Source organism: Metopolophium dirhodum, chromosome 1, assembly GCF_019925205.1.
Source record: "Metopolophium dirhodum isolate CAU chromosome 1, ASM1992520v1, whole genome shotgun sequence".
NCBI lineage: Eukaryota > Metazoa > Arthropoda > Insecta > Hemiptera > Aphididae > Metopolophium > Metopolophium dirhodum.
The window spans coordinates 73,814,902-73,831,086 of record NC_083560.1 but is presented as its reverse complement, the minus strand read 5'-3'; the positions used below and the strand labels follow the sequence as shown (position 1 = coordinate 73,831,086).

At 31.3% G+C, this 16,185-nt stretch overlaps 1 protein-coding gene across 1 annotated transcript; it reads right to left on the bottom strand.

Moving 5' to 3' along the window:
• Window positions 1–2,193: 2,193 nt before the first annotated feature.
• On the bottom strand, window positions 2,194–16,039 carry LOC132934113 (dynein axonemal heavy chain 6). Its single transcript, XM_061000390.1, has 27 exons — window positions 15,443–16,039; window positions 14,670–15,320; window positions 14,480–14,602; window positions 13,976–14,416; window positions 13,484–13,908; window positions 13,283–13,421; window positions 12,682–13,218; window positions 12,378–12,629; window positions 11,851–12,286; window positions 11,108–11,780; window positions 10,600–11,046; window positions 10,352–10,524; window positions 9,389–10,283; window positions 9,082–9,327; window positions 7,756–7,993; window positions 7,198–7,686; window positions 6,951–7,123; window positions 6,702–6,882; window positions 5,343–5,522; window positions 4,509–5,282; window positions 4,188–4,428; window positions 3,833–4,135; window positions 3,602–3,753; window positions 3,137–3,487; window positions 2,965–3,057; window positions 2,573–2,891; window positions 2,194–2,482 (listed from the first exon to the last, which is right to left on the bottom strand). The coding sequence occupies exons 1-27, from the start codon at window positions 16,025–16,027 to the stop codon at window positions 2,253–2,255; spliced, it is 9,747 nt and encodes a 3,248-aa protein (XP_060856373.1). The 5' UTR covers window positions 16,028–16,039; the 3' UTR covers window positions 2,194–2,252.
• Window positions 16,040–16,185: the final 146 nt, after the last annotated feature.

Below are 16,185 nucleotides of genomic sequence, written 5' to 3'. Positions count from 1 at the left end.
AATGAGTATAGTATACTCAATAATATTAGGTACCTACTTATCTATTATGATAGGTGTAACGGTAACAGTTTTTCATACAAATTGAGAACGTTTTTAAATTTTTCATTGCATATATTACTTACCTATTTTAAATTTACAATCCCCCTCACCCTCAACTTCTTTTAATCAACATAACTAACACAGTTTTTTATTCAAATCAATTGGCCATTATGTAGAGTTATTCAGTTTTTCATAAATGGTCAACTGAAAAATTAATAAAACAAAGTATTTGAATAGGTCGAGGGGGGGAGGGTATTGTGACCTCACCAACTAGGTTCGCATCTGGTCGTCGTGGTTACTGAAATATATTATACATTATTTCAATATAGTTATTAGTTACGTTAAATTATACATGGTATAATTAAGTGTCTTGAATGATTATTAATATTCAAATCTTCTCGTATTCTGGAATTAATATGTCACTGTGACACTGATACTCCGTATCAGAGATGGACAACGTTTTATAGTTATTATAATTACTATCACCTAACAGAAGAAAGTTACTTAAAAAATACAGTTAAGACGGCGCTTTGGATAGGCAATTCATGTCCTTTCACGATAGTTGAAAAACAAACTATACAAAAAAATCATAATATCAATACCTTTATATTTTTTTCCCTAATAGGTATACGCAAAACATTGACAAAATTAGTCAAAATCACGAAAACGTGCAAACGTGCAAACTATTTTGAGTTATAAATTCATAAAAATTTTTCTTTTTATAATGAAGATTTGAAATTTAATACAAGACCCTTGAATAAAAAGTTGTTCTACAGCAGTTCTCTAGCAGTTCTTCAACAAAAAAAAAGTTTACCAATGAGTCACATAATTTTTTATAAGCGTACAAATTTAAAAAATATTTTTAAGTCATTGGATGTTCCACTTACAAATATTGACAATTTCTCATCAATCGGTTTTTGATATTTTGTTCAAATTCAAAATCAAATAACCATAGGTACTTGAAATGTTTACCAAAAAATTATGCTAACATTTTTTATACATGGAATAAATTTAAAAATTTTTTTATTCGCTTTGAGCTATTTATAGAAAGTAAATGTAGTTTGAAAAGCTTGAAATTTTAATAAAAAGTTCCTCATAAGTTATTAAAATAGCAGCTTAAAACAATTTAAGGTACATAGACACAATTTTTTTTCCAAGCATTTAAAGTTATCAAAATCACTAGTTAATAGGTCAACGATCCGCAATAACACCCATCGATATAAGTACTATAATATTATTTATACTAATAACACCACGCGGTTGCTTTTTATATTCCCATTAATATTTTAATAAACATAGTACAATATTAATATAATGTCTTGCATTCAACCCTTTACTGTGTTTTTGAAATGAAGTGGTTTGGTGGCGATCAAGTTATTTTAGCCAAAACATAGATACCAATATTTTGTTCATCATACTGATTGACTTAATAATCCGATAATACTTTTATAATTTATTTGAATTCGTTATTATGTCTACTTGAGATCGATCAGTCCACTTTTCCCAATTTCATTCCTCATTGCAATTCCTATTGACATAGTTTAAGTATTCTATAATATAACAATTTTCAAACGTCGATTATTTTGAATCAGAAATCTTAAAACGGGGACTGATCGATCTCAAGTAGATATTATAATGAATTCACATCAGTTTTCTGAAATATGATCTTAATACTAAGTCGATCGGTAGAATGGTCAAAAATTATATACAAATGAGCAAAAATTATTTACTATTCACACACGCAACGCCAAGTCATTGACTTGTAAATGCGTGTGAGGGAGCACTCCGCTATTTACACACACTAATAATCACTTACTACGAACACAGACACATTTTACAAGACCCACATGCATGCAATTTAAAAATGGCTTATTTTCAACACCTTGAAAACTGTCCGCCACCAATCCTCTTAATGTTTACGTAATTACATACTCTTTCTTCCTCAAGAAAAACCAACCTAGTACCTATACCTATATCATATGATATATATAAATAAGTTTCAGAACCTAGTTTAACTTTGGCCCTCCTCTGAAAATCACCCCATAGGAGCCCTTGCGAGGATATCGTAAACGAATCGATTATAAATTATAATAATACATTATAAATAACTTATAATAAGAGAATAAAACAAAATGGTAATATATATATAATTTGTTGCGCGTTTAAAGTAAACAAACGCAATATAAATACACTATAATATACTATAACACCAATCAATTTGTTAATTGTGTGATAAGAGCGGTGCCTTTGAGGGTCCAATAGCTCTGCGGAAAGTCGGTCGGCAACAATACGGCAATTACAAAATTAGTGCTATGTCCAGTGGTCGAAAGAACCCCAGCTCTGGCTGAAGTTTTATACAGAGGGCAATTGTACCTCAAAGTTTGTTCGTCCAAATTGACAGTCGGTACTAGTCGTATAGCGGGAAGTGGAGGATACAGGTCACCTTAAATCATCAGAAATAATACATGAATATTGTACAATTTTGTAGCTCCGATAAGTTTTTTAATTTTTAATTATTGAATTGAAATATTACCAGGAGTGGGATCGACCAAAAGGCCGGTGGTCGAGTCGATGCGGCCGGCGTCCAGATACAGACCGTGCACATAAACGCCGTCTTCCTGTTTTTTTAGTCCTTTGTAAGCGTTGTTGTCTTCTTTTGCCGTGGCAGCGTGCACAGCGGCGATTTCTTCTTGTACCAGAATGGTTTGGGTAAGCTCAAAATCAACTTTCAAACTGTCAATGGGTATGGCATATTTTCTAGCATGCCTCTGCAGACATCCAGTCATGAAACCTTGTGGAAAATACAAACCTGATATCCAGTACGAAGGAGGACTACCAAACTTCATCCAGATCTAAGATATTTTATAATTTTCAATAATTTTCATTACTTCCTTATTATAACGGTTATTTTCAGATATCACTTACATTGATAAAATCTAGTCTAAGTGCCAAGTCTTTGACCCAACTACCCAAAGCCTTCAACGAGGGGTATGCCTTATTCAGCCACATTTTCGGTACCTATGACATTTTAAGAATGTATTATATATTTGAGACATTGTATGAATATATTGAAAAGTATATAGGTTATATATTCTACCATGTTGTTCATGAACGATAAGTAAACTCCTTCCAATTCTGCAGACATTACCACGAGCCCTTTGATCGCCTTACGTAAGTCATTTAACGAATTATGAACGATGTTAAGTAATTTATTAAATCGTTCGATCTCCTGTGACAGTACTGTAGATAATGAAGGCAATCTTCCTTTATCATCCGTATTCATTATTGTGGGATGAGCTTCACTCAAGTATATGGCATTCATGAGCCTTTCGGAAATATCAATGGCCATTTCCATAACGATTTCATCGTCTGATTTACCAGCAGTGCCTGTTAGTGACTTCGGGTATGCTTCAATGATTGTCAATAATGTCTCTTGTGTTTCTTTAGTCTGATAAATGGAATTATTACATATTTATATGATACAAATATTTATAATGTACGTATTACATAACAATATATTAAAATAAAAAATGTATGTTTTATTTTAGAATCAAATTTATACTTGATACGCGATGTTCGCATTTTCGTGCATTCCGAATATTTCCGGTTCTTCAATTATTGGTAGTTTATCAATAAATAGCTGATATTCATCAACGGTAGTGCATTTCATCTTTTCTGGACAATAGTAAGTACCAGACTTGGAGTATTTATAGCCTGCAAAATATGATGTAGTCGTATATAAAACTATACAAGTATACCTAAGTATATAACATCGATTTGTTATTTTTATTACCCGGTTCGAGAGTGTGAGGACCGAAGAAATTCAAAAGTACCGTTTTCAATGTTATTTGATCCCAAGAGTCAGTAACTCTGCCTCCATAATTTATCTCACCAGTAACGTACTGTAAAGCGTCCCAAGGTATTTCTTTTGCAGTTAAGCAATACATATGCAACAATAGCATAGCGCATTCACGGTCACTGTCAGTAAATGAGTATGCTATGTTCCATCCAAGTGACCCAAATTTCTTTCTTTCCAATATGATAGCATGGAAAAAACACAGCCCAAATACCATTTTCCGCCAATCAGAGCTGAATGCTATCGTGACTATATTAGATATTTCATTTAAAATAAAAACTTCAACATTTACCATTGTTTTCGAAGAAATCGCTATTTATGTCTGTAAACGATCTTTTCATATTCGCCCGCAAGCCTTTGGGTGGTTCGTTTGTGACTTTTAATGAATTTTGTAGGACAAACGTAGGAAAACTTTTCGATGGCATTGAACTTAAAAACAGCCTAAATTGAGGTTTAATATTTGTTGGATTTTCGATTAGATTTTGAACTAAATTTTCCATATGAAGCATCCACGATGAAGCTAAATGACAGTTCTGAAAATAAAATTTAAACACAAAGTAGGTACTTATTTGTTAAATTTCTATTATTAAATTATGTATTATACGATTATTACTTGCAAAAATATCCAGTTGCCTTCTTTTTGGCCATTTTTTATAAGTTCTTCTGCAATAGGTCCTTGACCCTGACCCAAAGATATTGCACGTAACTTATCTATCATTCCGAATTCCGTTGCAAATTTTTGAAACGCTACGAATGGATCTGAACCAGGACTAAGAATAAAAATCAATGGTATGGTTGAAGACGTGTCATTGTATAATAAGTGAAGCGAAACTCCTGGACTTTCGATAAACGTTTTTCCGAGTTCAGTGCTAATGTAATTAGTAATTGCGAAAATCAATTTTTCTTCTTTGAATGCTTTAATAATCATAAGTTTTTCAAATGAATTTAATTTTGTATTCCAGTTTATTGCTTGGTTATTGTTTTTGTGATCTAAATGAATATCTTGAATAAATTCGCCTAGTGAGATTTGTATTGGTCCAGTGCAGTTTTCAGGAAGATGCTTAAATGTCGCGAATGTTTCAGACATATAATTTAAAGTTTTCCAAATGTCTTCTGTCAATCCAAGCACCGCTGGTTTTATTGTCATTTTTCTTTTTACTTTTCCTATGGGCCCACGCAATAAAAAGTTCCATTGGTCATTTGTGATTTTTCCCGATTGCAAATTTATGCTGACGCTGATCAAGAAACTGAATATTGATTTATGGCGTTCAAATAGGCCTCTAGAAACATTTGTGTAAATGGCCCGGGTAATATTTTCGATCATGGTGGGCATTTTAACATCTATTCTCATTTTCTTGTCAGTGTTCTTTATCACATTACAAAATATCTAAAATGAAATAATAATGTTTTTAGATGAACTGCAACATACAATTTTATTATAACTTACAGAACTGAAATAATTTAATGAAAATTGATACATAGTGTCAATTTCAGAAAGCTGAGCTACAACAAAATAAAGGCATGATCCTCGTTTAGCTACCACTCGATAACGCTCACGTGCGATACCGATGTATTGTTCCGTTTCTTCTGCGTCTATTAAACGCCCGGCGATGATAATAGACGTATCCTGAACATTAAATTACAAAAATAAAAAGCGGGTAAGTGGGTGTCATTCTGCTGTACAGTAATTTACAAGTGGGTGACTGTAATAGATGGTGTTTAATTTGAATTCAATGATATAATATCATTGTATACGAAAAACGATGCTGAGTGGAGATAGTTTGTCAGACTAGGATATTTTATATTATATTTATACTGTTATTTTTATATTTTTATACGGTACCCTGTTAAGTTGAATTATTAATATTTGTTTTTTATCATATTTGTAAATAATAATATACTATCGAAGTTTTAAGTACCCACGAACAACGTATAGTATTTTTAAAATATAGAACGAAACTAAAATCATTCTACTTCGCTTAAATATGAAATTTCGTATAAACTTGAACTTATAATAACTATAAAAAAAACTGTGTTTTTATATTTTTAACTTTTTGGTTGCAGAATAACCTACTTACTTGGAATTTTCCAATCCTTAGCTACAAAATCATTTTAAAATTTTAAGTATTTTAAATGCTTATAAAAAAAAATTACGCCGATGTATTTTTAATATTTTTCATAAGCTATTGTAAAAATGTGTGAGGAGCTTTGTATTTAATTTTCAAACATTTAGACCAAACAAATACAATTTAATTGACATTTATGGAGAAAAAAATTAGTGTTAAATTGAAAATGTCCCCATACATCTTAAAACGAGTTCAAATATTTTGAAAATTTTATCAAGTATAGGAATCAGAACATTTCAAGTATTTACAGTTCTTTGTTTTTGAATTACAAAAAAATAAGAAAATCGCTACATGAGAAATCGACTAAATATCCAATGTTGTAAAAATTTTAACATCAAACACACATACAATTTAATTTGACTTCCCGGTAGACATTTTTTTTTTTTGATAAAGGTAGACAAACTTATGAGAAATCTTGTATTAAATTATCAAATCTTAGATTTCAAAATAAAATTTTTATGAAGTTTTCACTCAAAATAATTTGCACATGTTCGTGATTTTTATGTATTTTGTCAAAACTTTAAATGATTATAAAAAAAATTTAACTATGGATTTTTACTGTCCTCAAAGGTGATGACAATCACAAAAAAAAACATATATCATCATTGTAAAACCAATCATTCATCGTTCCTCTCAAAATCTAAAATGTTTAGCATGTGTAAATATTTATTTAGTCCTACCTTGCTGTTGTTAAGTGTTTCGATGAGTTCTTCATCGTCCAGTATATTTCCTTTTGACATATTGAGCATTCTCAACGTCTTGTCTTCCATTTCTTTTAATAAATTATTGTCGTCGTTTATACTTACAATTGTTTCAGTCCGCTTTGCTTCTAAATCGGGCATTTCTAATCGCACAACGTCTCTAGAAAAACAAATATTATAAATAATTTAAAGATACCAATTAATATGAAGATTTATAGTACTACTTACACTAATAACTGATCTTCTAAGCCTGAAGGCGTAACAGTAAAATTTACTAGTGTAACTTGTATACATATGTCTGGTAAATAATGTGGATTAGACATTTTGGTTGTCATGTAGAATCTGAACTGATCGTCATATTCAATGTCAGTATTACCAATGCGCATTAACAGCCGCCCACCCTAATGATAACAATTATTGATAATAATTTATCTTTTGGACAAATGTTGTATGTTTCTCAAATTAAGTTAAGTACTCGTGTAAATGTTATGTTCTCCAATATGGGTCTCAATGTGGGATCAATGTGTTCTTCGAGACCTTCGATCAAAACTGTGTACCCCAGTCTTACCGCATCAACGATTACGTTCATGACGTCTGAATCCGTACCTTTGCATGTTTTCAGTGAATTGTCCGATTCCAAGGCCTTGATCCATTTGTTTGCCTGTTCTTGGGGATCTATCATCAGTGGCCATCGGCTTGCTCTGGTCACGATTATTGCACTGTCTGTTGACACCAAATCTCTAGGGAGGCCACACATATTCCACGAACGTAACTCAAACGAATCGATTAGTACAGAGCTCAATGAGTAATTTGCTGAGTGTTTTATTTCATATTGTGCCAATTGTTGTAGCCACAAATGAGTTATATCTTTACGATATTCGTCTGTGAAAGGCCCCAAATAGTTGATACTCCCGGCTGCTATTATAGTGTCACCGGTCACTGTCAATAAACGCTGAGAAAGCATCTAAATAGTAAATGTTAAATTTGAGTTAAAATGCATTAGGTAACGTAAAGAATGTAACAAAATAGGTACTTTTATATTATTTTCCCATCTTAGCTGTTCGTCACTCAAAGCTTCAACAAGTAAATCGGATCTATTTAATCGTGATTGTGTTTTACTTATGTTTAGTTCAAGTTTGTTTTTTTCCGAAACACTTTCGTCATAAGTATCTTCTAGTCTTTTTAGACGTGCTTGGACGTCAGCTAACATTTGTTGCTTTGCTCGTAACTCTGTTAGTACAATATTAAGTTCACCTTCAGCTTCTTGTTGTCTAAAATTATAAATATAATATAGCAAATAAATTGTATTGACATTTTTAGAATACGAAATAAAAATAATTGAAAATTGAAAATGCCTTAAATTGCTCAAAAAAGTCAAAATATTTTGATTTAAAAATATACATATGAATTTGATATTTTTAACTTTAAAGTGTACCTATAGAAAATTATAAAAGAAACATATTTTTTTTAAAAATTTTTTTGTATTTCCCAAAAATTCAGAAAAATTATCTTTTGTTCAAAAATCACCTTCAAAGTGGAAAATCTTATCATTTTTACTGCTCCAAAAGGATAACTGACACACAAAATAAAAAAAAATATTCATAGCTCCATACAGGATCTAAAACTATTAACTGTTATGTGACATAATATGTTGAATCAATAAATTTTAATAGATATTTCCCTATATATATGTTTTATAATTTGATTAATAGGTTTTAGAAATTATTTCAAATTATTTTTAATTGTACTATCAACTTTTGAGTTTTAAAGAATCATTTTTGTTACTTATTAAAAATAAAAAAACATTTTTAAATTGATTCTGCAGTTATAAAACAAATATTTCGAATAAAATATTAGAAAGTTCAAAATTAAAATTAATTTTAATATTAAATACAAGTTATTTTAATATGATATGATTAAATATTGTAGAGATCGTAATTATTTGACCAAATGATAACATTAATGATTATAATTCAAATGAAAAACATTCAACAACCACTTTTTTAAATATTTTGTATTCATTGTTGTTATTATTATTATTATTTGAGGAGGTCCTAATCCAGTCCTTATTCTATTTTTAATACTTAACAGTGCGTTTTTGGCAAAATATTAAATTGTAAATAAAACAATAGTAGGTATAATATTTTATGTAACTATATCTTAAATTTTGGTAATGTCATTTAAACAATAAAATCTGAAATTAGCATTGTAGGTAGTTATTATTATATTGCAATAAGTAATATTTATAGGTAATTTAATATGTTGTGACTACCATTTCTCTGACAATCTACTTAGTCTGTTTGAGCTTGAAATAAGTTAGTTAATTTTATAAATATAATTAAACAATAATATTACTCACTTCTTTCTTTTCGGTTCAACTATTCGAAATATTAAAGAATAACTGTATACGGCTCGAACCCACATACACATTGATTTGGCCACTCCGGATTGATAAGCTACTTTTTTTGGAACGAATTCCGGATTGTCTATGTAAGGCTTAAGTTGATTAATCATTTTGTCTGATATGTTATCTGTATCATATTCTTGTAGAGTTTTTAGGAAATTGCTGTCTCCTAATACTATTTTAGCTGAAGCCCAATCAGTTCTAATCAAAAATACACAAATATTACAAGTATATAACTATCATACAATTATTAATCAATTACTTTTTTTCCAACAGTAGACATACAGCTTCCATAACAGTATGAACAAGTTTAGGAGGCTTATTAAACACTCTTAGTTCATTTATATCTTTTTTGTTTAAGGCCTCTAAAGCTGCTTTAGCTGCTATCATTGCTGGCATAGCTAAAGCTAAATCTTTCTGTGCATCTTCAGCAATTGCTTGTGCAGCATCAGCTTTAATTTTTGCTGCTGCTTCTTCTACAAGCACTACTTCTCGCACTGTATCTACGCCTGCTTTTTCAATTGTTAGATTTTTCATTAGTTTCAATGAAGCTTCGTTTTTCTCGAATAGTACTGGTTCCATTGCTTTTAATCTATTTTTCATATCTCCTACCATATTGAAAGTTTCATACAATTTTCCCAGCCCTTTTGAAATACGGTCAGATTCACTTTTGATCTTATTGGTTTGGAATTCATGCATTTTTAAGTACAGTTTTAAAAATTCCAAGTAACTTTTTGGTGTTACATAGTAATGTCTTCTCATTTGATCGTAAAATTTTTTTGTTGCTTCGCTAACTGATTCATGCATATTGTTACAAATGTTTGTTAGATTATTAATCAAGCTTAAATTTCCTGTTTGCGAGAACATCCCTAAGCTGTTATATGCTACAGATAAAAGAGCTTCTTTTGGCCAGTCATCAAACCAATCTATCGTTGAGTTGTTTACTAATGAAGGAAACAAACGGCATCTTCGTCTAAACGCATCACCAATCGGGCTCATAGATATTACGAGATGAAGTTTAGAGCGTACTCTCTGTATAAAATATCTGAATATTGCATCACGGTTCTCACTACTGATTCCTGATTCTATAGCTGCTGATCGACAGGCAATAATTACCTTCTCTAGGTCATCATGTTTAAACAGATTTGGTACTTCCCCTGGAATAAATTATAAAATGTGTATTGTTAACTCATAACCAATTTAATATTGATTTTTAATTTTTTACCAGAGTTTAAGATATTGTTTATATCTTCCAAAAATACTTCTTGTACAATTTGATTGTCTGTGAATAAGAACGTTGTGTCTTCGAATTGTGCACCAGCTTTATAATAAACATTAACTAAATCTTCGTGGAAAGCATTATGGTCATACGATTTTGTTAGCTCTATCTGAAAACATCTAAACATGGAACAATATTTTTAAATTTAATATTTACATTCATATGTTTTTTGTGTATTTTTGTATAATACGTACTTGTAGTTATTAATATGTGATGCCAATTTAGTCAGTGATTGTTTGCCCATACCACTAACTCCAACAAGTAAAGCATTTCCTCTTTCAGATCTCAATATCCTTGCTATACGAGTTATGTGCTCGATGGCATCCATAAAAAATATGATGTTCATATCTTTATTATATACCATATTAAAATCCATTAAATTTTCAGTCAAAACTTTTTTTAATTTAACAATATCGGTTATTTCTTCATAAATTCGATTCTCATTGGAACTTGGATTCATGAAATCGCCAAATACTAACATAGGAGGTCGTGTTAGATTTATGTCAGATTTTGAAAATTCTAACACTTTTGTTTCGAAATAACGATTGCACACGGTTTGTAGAAGATTGTAAAAATATGATCTATCTTCTTGACAAACTAAACGATCATGGTACACACGCAATGTTTCATGATACCATAGTCTGTGAGAAAAATAATTAATTCATATTTTATGACGATATATAAGTTATGACTACAAGATACCTGAATAAATGTTTTCGATCTGGTATTGTGACGAAATCTGCTTGCAATACTCCTTGTATGGTCTTTGATAAGTCTCTGAGATTAAACACATAATGTGACTTTGCTGGAGTAGGTAATAGATCTTCCGAAATACGTAAATATACATCAATACTAGCTTCTACTATTTCTGGACACGAATTAGCTATTACTGGTGGGAATTCTTCAAAAAACCCGTCCAAAATGGATGAAAATATAGTTCTCATAGCATTTTCGCTTGTAGTTGGTATGAACATCATAGAAAAATGTCTTGTGAATCTCGGAGTTAATGGATTTCTACCTCCACCCGGAGGTGCACAAATAGTACATAATATTACATTTTCTATATATTTCCAATCCAACTTATCTCGGTCATACATGCCCCCACAATCCAAAAGTTGTCTTAGTAATTCAATAGGTGGTTGAGCTCCATAGACTTCAGGTTTCGGCATGTTAACGTCATCAATAAAGATCGCTAAACGTTTATTTCCCGGTGCACCAAAACGATTCCGTTTTTTCTTTACCAATTTTGATTCTAATATTTCTTGAGTTCTATTACTACTAGTTTGTGCAGAAAAATTAATTATTCCGGTTATCCAATCACCCGTAGTTGCCAAATTTTGCATAACTAAATTTGCAACTGAAGTTTTTCCCACCCCTACAATAATTACACAGTTATAATATTAATAACAAGATCTATAATTTAGTCAAATTTAATATTTGTTTACCTGTAGTCCCAGTTATCATTACTGGTTGGTTCATTTGCACTAGCCTTTGCATTACATATGCATATCGAATGCTATCTACTGTAGGGACTAGTAACTCAAAATAAGGCGTATCTGCACTATATACAAATTTTGGAACAATTGAATCCCAATTTTCAAACGATTTAGTTACCGTGTTTAGGTACACATCAAATAATTTAATTCCAGGTGAAATTGAAAATTCTGAGTGGTTTTCAAATTGATTAAAAACTAAACTTTCAAATTTATTTTGAGAAGAATCGACTAAATTTGATCCCAATGACCACAAATACGAAAATATAAATGATTGGCAAATATAATTTAGAACTTTTGAATTTTCTGTTTCTGCATCAAAACTATCAGGGTCACTGAATAGAGATTCGATAATAGTACACATCATAGTCACTTTACTAATTTCAACCTAAAACAGTGTTTAAAATGTATCTGTGTTAGGTTAGGTTAAATTAGGTTTTTTCTACTTTCGTCAAAGTTCAATTTCGGTAGAATTATACCTGTACAATTGGAGCCAGACAATGCTTTTTAATAAATGAAAAACCTTCGTAGACATAAGTTTCGAATAGTGTTAACAGATAGTTTTTTATTTCTGGGCTATTTTGAATTGCGTCATTTTTTAATCTATTTATCCACGAGCGCACGTATGGTAACCATCCTAATTCAGCCGCATCTATGTAAACCATTCCACATCTACTAACTGTGGCGGGTGACGCTTGTGACAAGTCACCAACTTCAAAAATCATTCTAACCTGAAAATGATATTGAAATATTTTAAAGGAAATAATTTATTATAAGCCTTACCCAAGAGCTCAATTTGATGCGCTCTGAATTAGCTAGACACAAGAGCTTGTTATCATCAAGTACAGTATTAAGGTTCTCAATCCATATTGCATCTACAGGGCCGTCACACACCACCCATTGAAATATTTCTTTTGTTGTTTGAACTGTTTCTCTTACAAACTTTCCGAGTAATCCATCTCTCCATTCCATCGTAAGGAGATTTACTTCACCGTAAAGTTCACTCATAGTTATAGCTTTGGGATTTAGTTGGTACATTTTCACAGGTCTATAATATTGTTCTTCTATTTTATTATTGTAAAGCTCTGTTAATGTTTTACTAAGTATTTTTAAAACACTGGTCTTTCCACCACCGGTCGGACCAACAGTCATGATACCATGTCGTACAATTATAGTCTCTAACAGCTGTATAACTTTTACATAAATACACTCTTCAATTTGAAAGCCATAATTTTCCATCACACTTTTGGTTGTAGATAGGAACATTCCATAATCTTGTTCTGGTAAGACAATTCCAGGAAATAGATCGTTTAATATACCCTGTATATTTTAATTATGTTATAGTTCTAATTAAAATTTACACGTTATGAATAATTATGTTTACCTGGAATAGTATAGCGTCATCTTTTAGGAATTTTGGCAAATTACTATCTCTCAGAGCTCTAATTAATACCAAATCTTCATTGATGAAAGGATTTTGTCGTTTTAATGAACCTGCCATTACTAAAACGCTTTTTACAGCCCTTTATAATAGAACAGTTCGTGATTATATTTAATACTTGAAAAATATAACTAATTATATTACCTCATTCCAAAATCATAGTGATCCTGAATAGAAAGTTGTTCACTACACAATTTATACATTTTTACCATTTTTTGAGACAACATTTTTGATGACTCAAAACCTTCGGAATACAATATAACCTCAGCAATTAATCCATAGTCTGGTACCATCATTGCCATTGGTCTAAATAAAGCTTGTAAGTTATCTGGCAATTCACTTCTTCCGGCATATCCTGGATTCATTGTTATAAATGCTGCACAAGTTTTCACAAGTCTAATCTCTCGACCTTCAAACATGAACTTAGTGGCATTTATCAATTTTGCATTCATAATAGTGATCAATTGTTGCGCGATGACCGATAACACTTCAATTTCTATACGGTTGAATTCGTCAAAACAACACCACGCTCCTGATTGAGCCAAGCCGGCGAAGAATTTACCCATCATCTGTAAAAAGATTTGTTAATTTTTTCCTGCATAAGTATGTATACTGTATAGCCCTTGTGTTTTATACCTTATAATCTAAACCATCAGAACAGTTGAACACAACGCATTGTGTAGCTAATGCTTTTGCAAGGTCCTTGGTTGTCTCAGTTTTTCCAGTGCCCGCAGGTCCAGCTGGTGCCCCACCTAAATTTAACTGAAGTGCACCCATCAAGCACAAGTAACATTTGTCAGTTAACGGTGTGATAACTAATCTAGGAGATGCACCCAGGTATTCAAATGCATATAGCCAACGAGCATTGGCCATACACGCAACGCAACCATCCACAGTATCCCAATAATAGCGAAGCTGTTTTAGCCATTCAAAATTTAAGTCACTGTTGATTTTACGAACTACCATAGTTGATATTATATCCCTCGCGTGAACATCTATCGTAATCAATGCGCAAATTACGGAACGTTGAAGTGTAGTTAAACGCCCTCGAACCATAGCGGCTAAATTATTCAGGTCCTAAAATAATAAATACCTTATATTTATTAGTACTAGAAAATTATATCAATTTGACTTATTGACAGAGATACTTAATTTAAAACATTTTTGTTCAAATTCAACCAATTTTTCTTGTATATTAGAGTCAAACTTAAAGATTTTGTGGACGTCACGACACCACATCATCTGAGATACTGCAATTATTAGCTGAAGAAAAAAGATTTAATTAAATTCTCAGTAGGTATTTAATATGTTAAATTGTTTAAATTGCAACCTGAGCAGCGTGTCCTAAAACCCATTTTTCTCTAGGAATTTTGTCATAATCTCCCATGGCTATGAACATGGATGTCCGCAATGTATTTACCATCTCCTTTTCTACCCTTGTTAGCCAAAATTCAACATTCCCAGTTGCTTTAACTATTAATGCAAACTTGACGATTTCTCTTTCAGGTGATATCATGGAAATAATGTTGGTAGGTGAACTATCTTCTTTATCTGGGGTTAATGGATTTCCTTCCTTATCGTCGTTTTTAAATTGTATTCTCCAAATAGCGTCGAAACATTTGTTCATATGTGGCTGCACAGCTCTAGTATTCCGTGCTTGAGCAATTATTTCTATGAGCTCATCATTTGACAGGAAATAAAACCGTGGAAATATAACTCTCTTTGATTCTAAATATGCTTCTAAATATAACATGATTTGTTCTAATTGTTCATTATTTTTTATTAGAGATTTCAGGAGATCAGTATCGGTACAGGTGCTTATAGCTAAAGGATTCTTTTCAGCTCTCAGCATTATTGCCTTCCATGAACTATTTACTTGACTAAACAGTGAAGCTTCATTTGGAAGTTGTCTTTGTATGTCAGGAGCGGAAAATATTGATTCCAAATAAATCCAATTATTCTGGCACGTTTGCCATTCCGTCTATAGAGAAGATTTTTCAAACAATTATCATTCTTAAACATATTTATTGAACATACAATTCATATAATATTATAATATTATATTCATATTATATTATACAATATAATTACTAAATTACTTACAAGAATGTCATTCATAATGTTCATAGATTTAATCCATTCTTCAACTCTTGATCTTATCATTACTACATGTTTGGATGAAATAAGAGTATTCAAATTTATATTTGCTTCTTCTAATGTTAACTGAACTTCCTCCAACGAACCAAGTATAAAAATATCATGTGTATTTTTATAGGGAAGTATAATTAAATCTACTATTTTCCAAGAATCTTCAATTTTCTTCAATATTGCTTCTAAAGTTGCTTCAGAACTTGCCTGTCCAGAAACTTCCATTATCTCAGCACCGTGACTGAAAACGTCTAATTCTTCAAGTATTTTAAGAGTAAGCGTCTGGTTAATTGGAAATTTTGTCCCAAGGATCTGCTCAACTTTTACCCAATGATGGTTCTTAAGATTCGGATTTCTTAACATTGCTATGATGGACATTTTTGACTTAAAAGAATGTACTTTTTCATCAATAAGATTTATGAGTTCGCATTCAGGAATATTTTTTGAGAATTGCACTACATATTTTAAATTTAGTGCTAAGAACGTATTCATTTGATCTACATCTAAATTGTGAAAATTGTCTGTTTCCCAAACAGACATGTTATTTTCCCATTCAGCTAAACTATTCCTAAGCAATATTCTGAGTCTCACAGCTTCACTAGCCTCTTTCAAAATATCAACCTTTGTCATCTCCACGCGGAAATAACGTTGATAAGACTTATACAAGTTTGATTCTATTTGGAGTTCTGCTAATTGTT

What these genes read in the sequence shown, in the direction of transcription:
- LOC132934113 (XM_061000390.1), bottom strand. Translation starts at nt 16,027, where the DNA reads ATGTCTGTTTGGGAAACAGACAATTTTCACAATTTAGATGTAGATCAA. An exon ending in ACATTATGAATGACATTCTT is followed by an intron (nt 15,321 to 15,442) that starts GTAAGTAATTTA and finishes TCTTCTCTATAG; the next exon opens with ACGGAATGGCAAACGTGCCA. An exon ending in GTTTTAAATTAAGTATCTCT is followed by an intron (nt 14,417 to 14,479) that starts GTCAATAAGTCA and finishes TTATTATTTTAG; the next exon opens with GACCTGAATAATTTAGCCGC.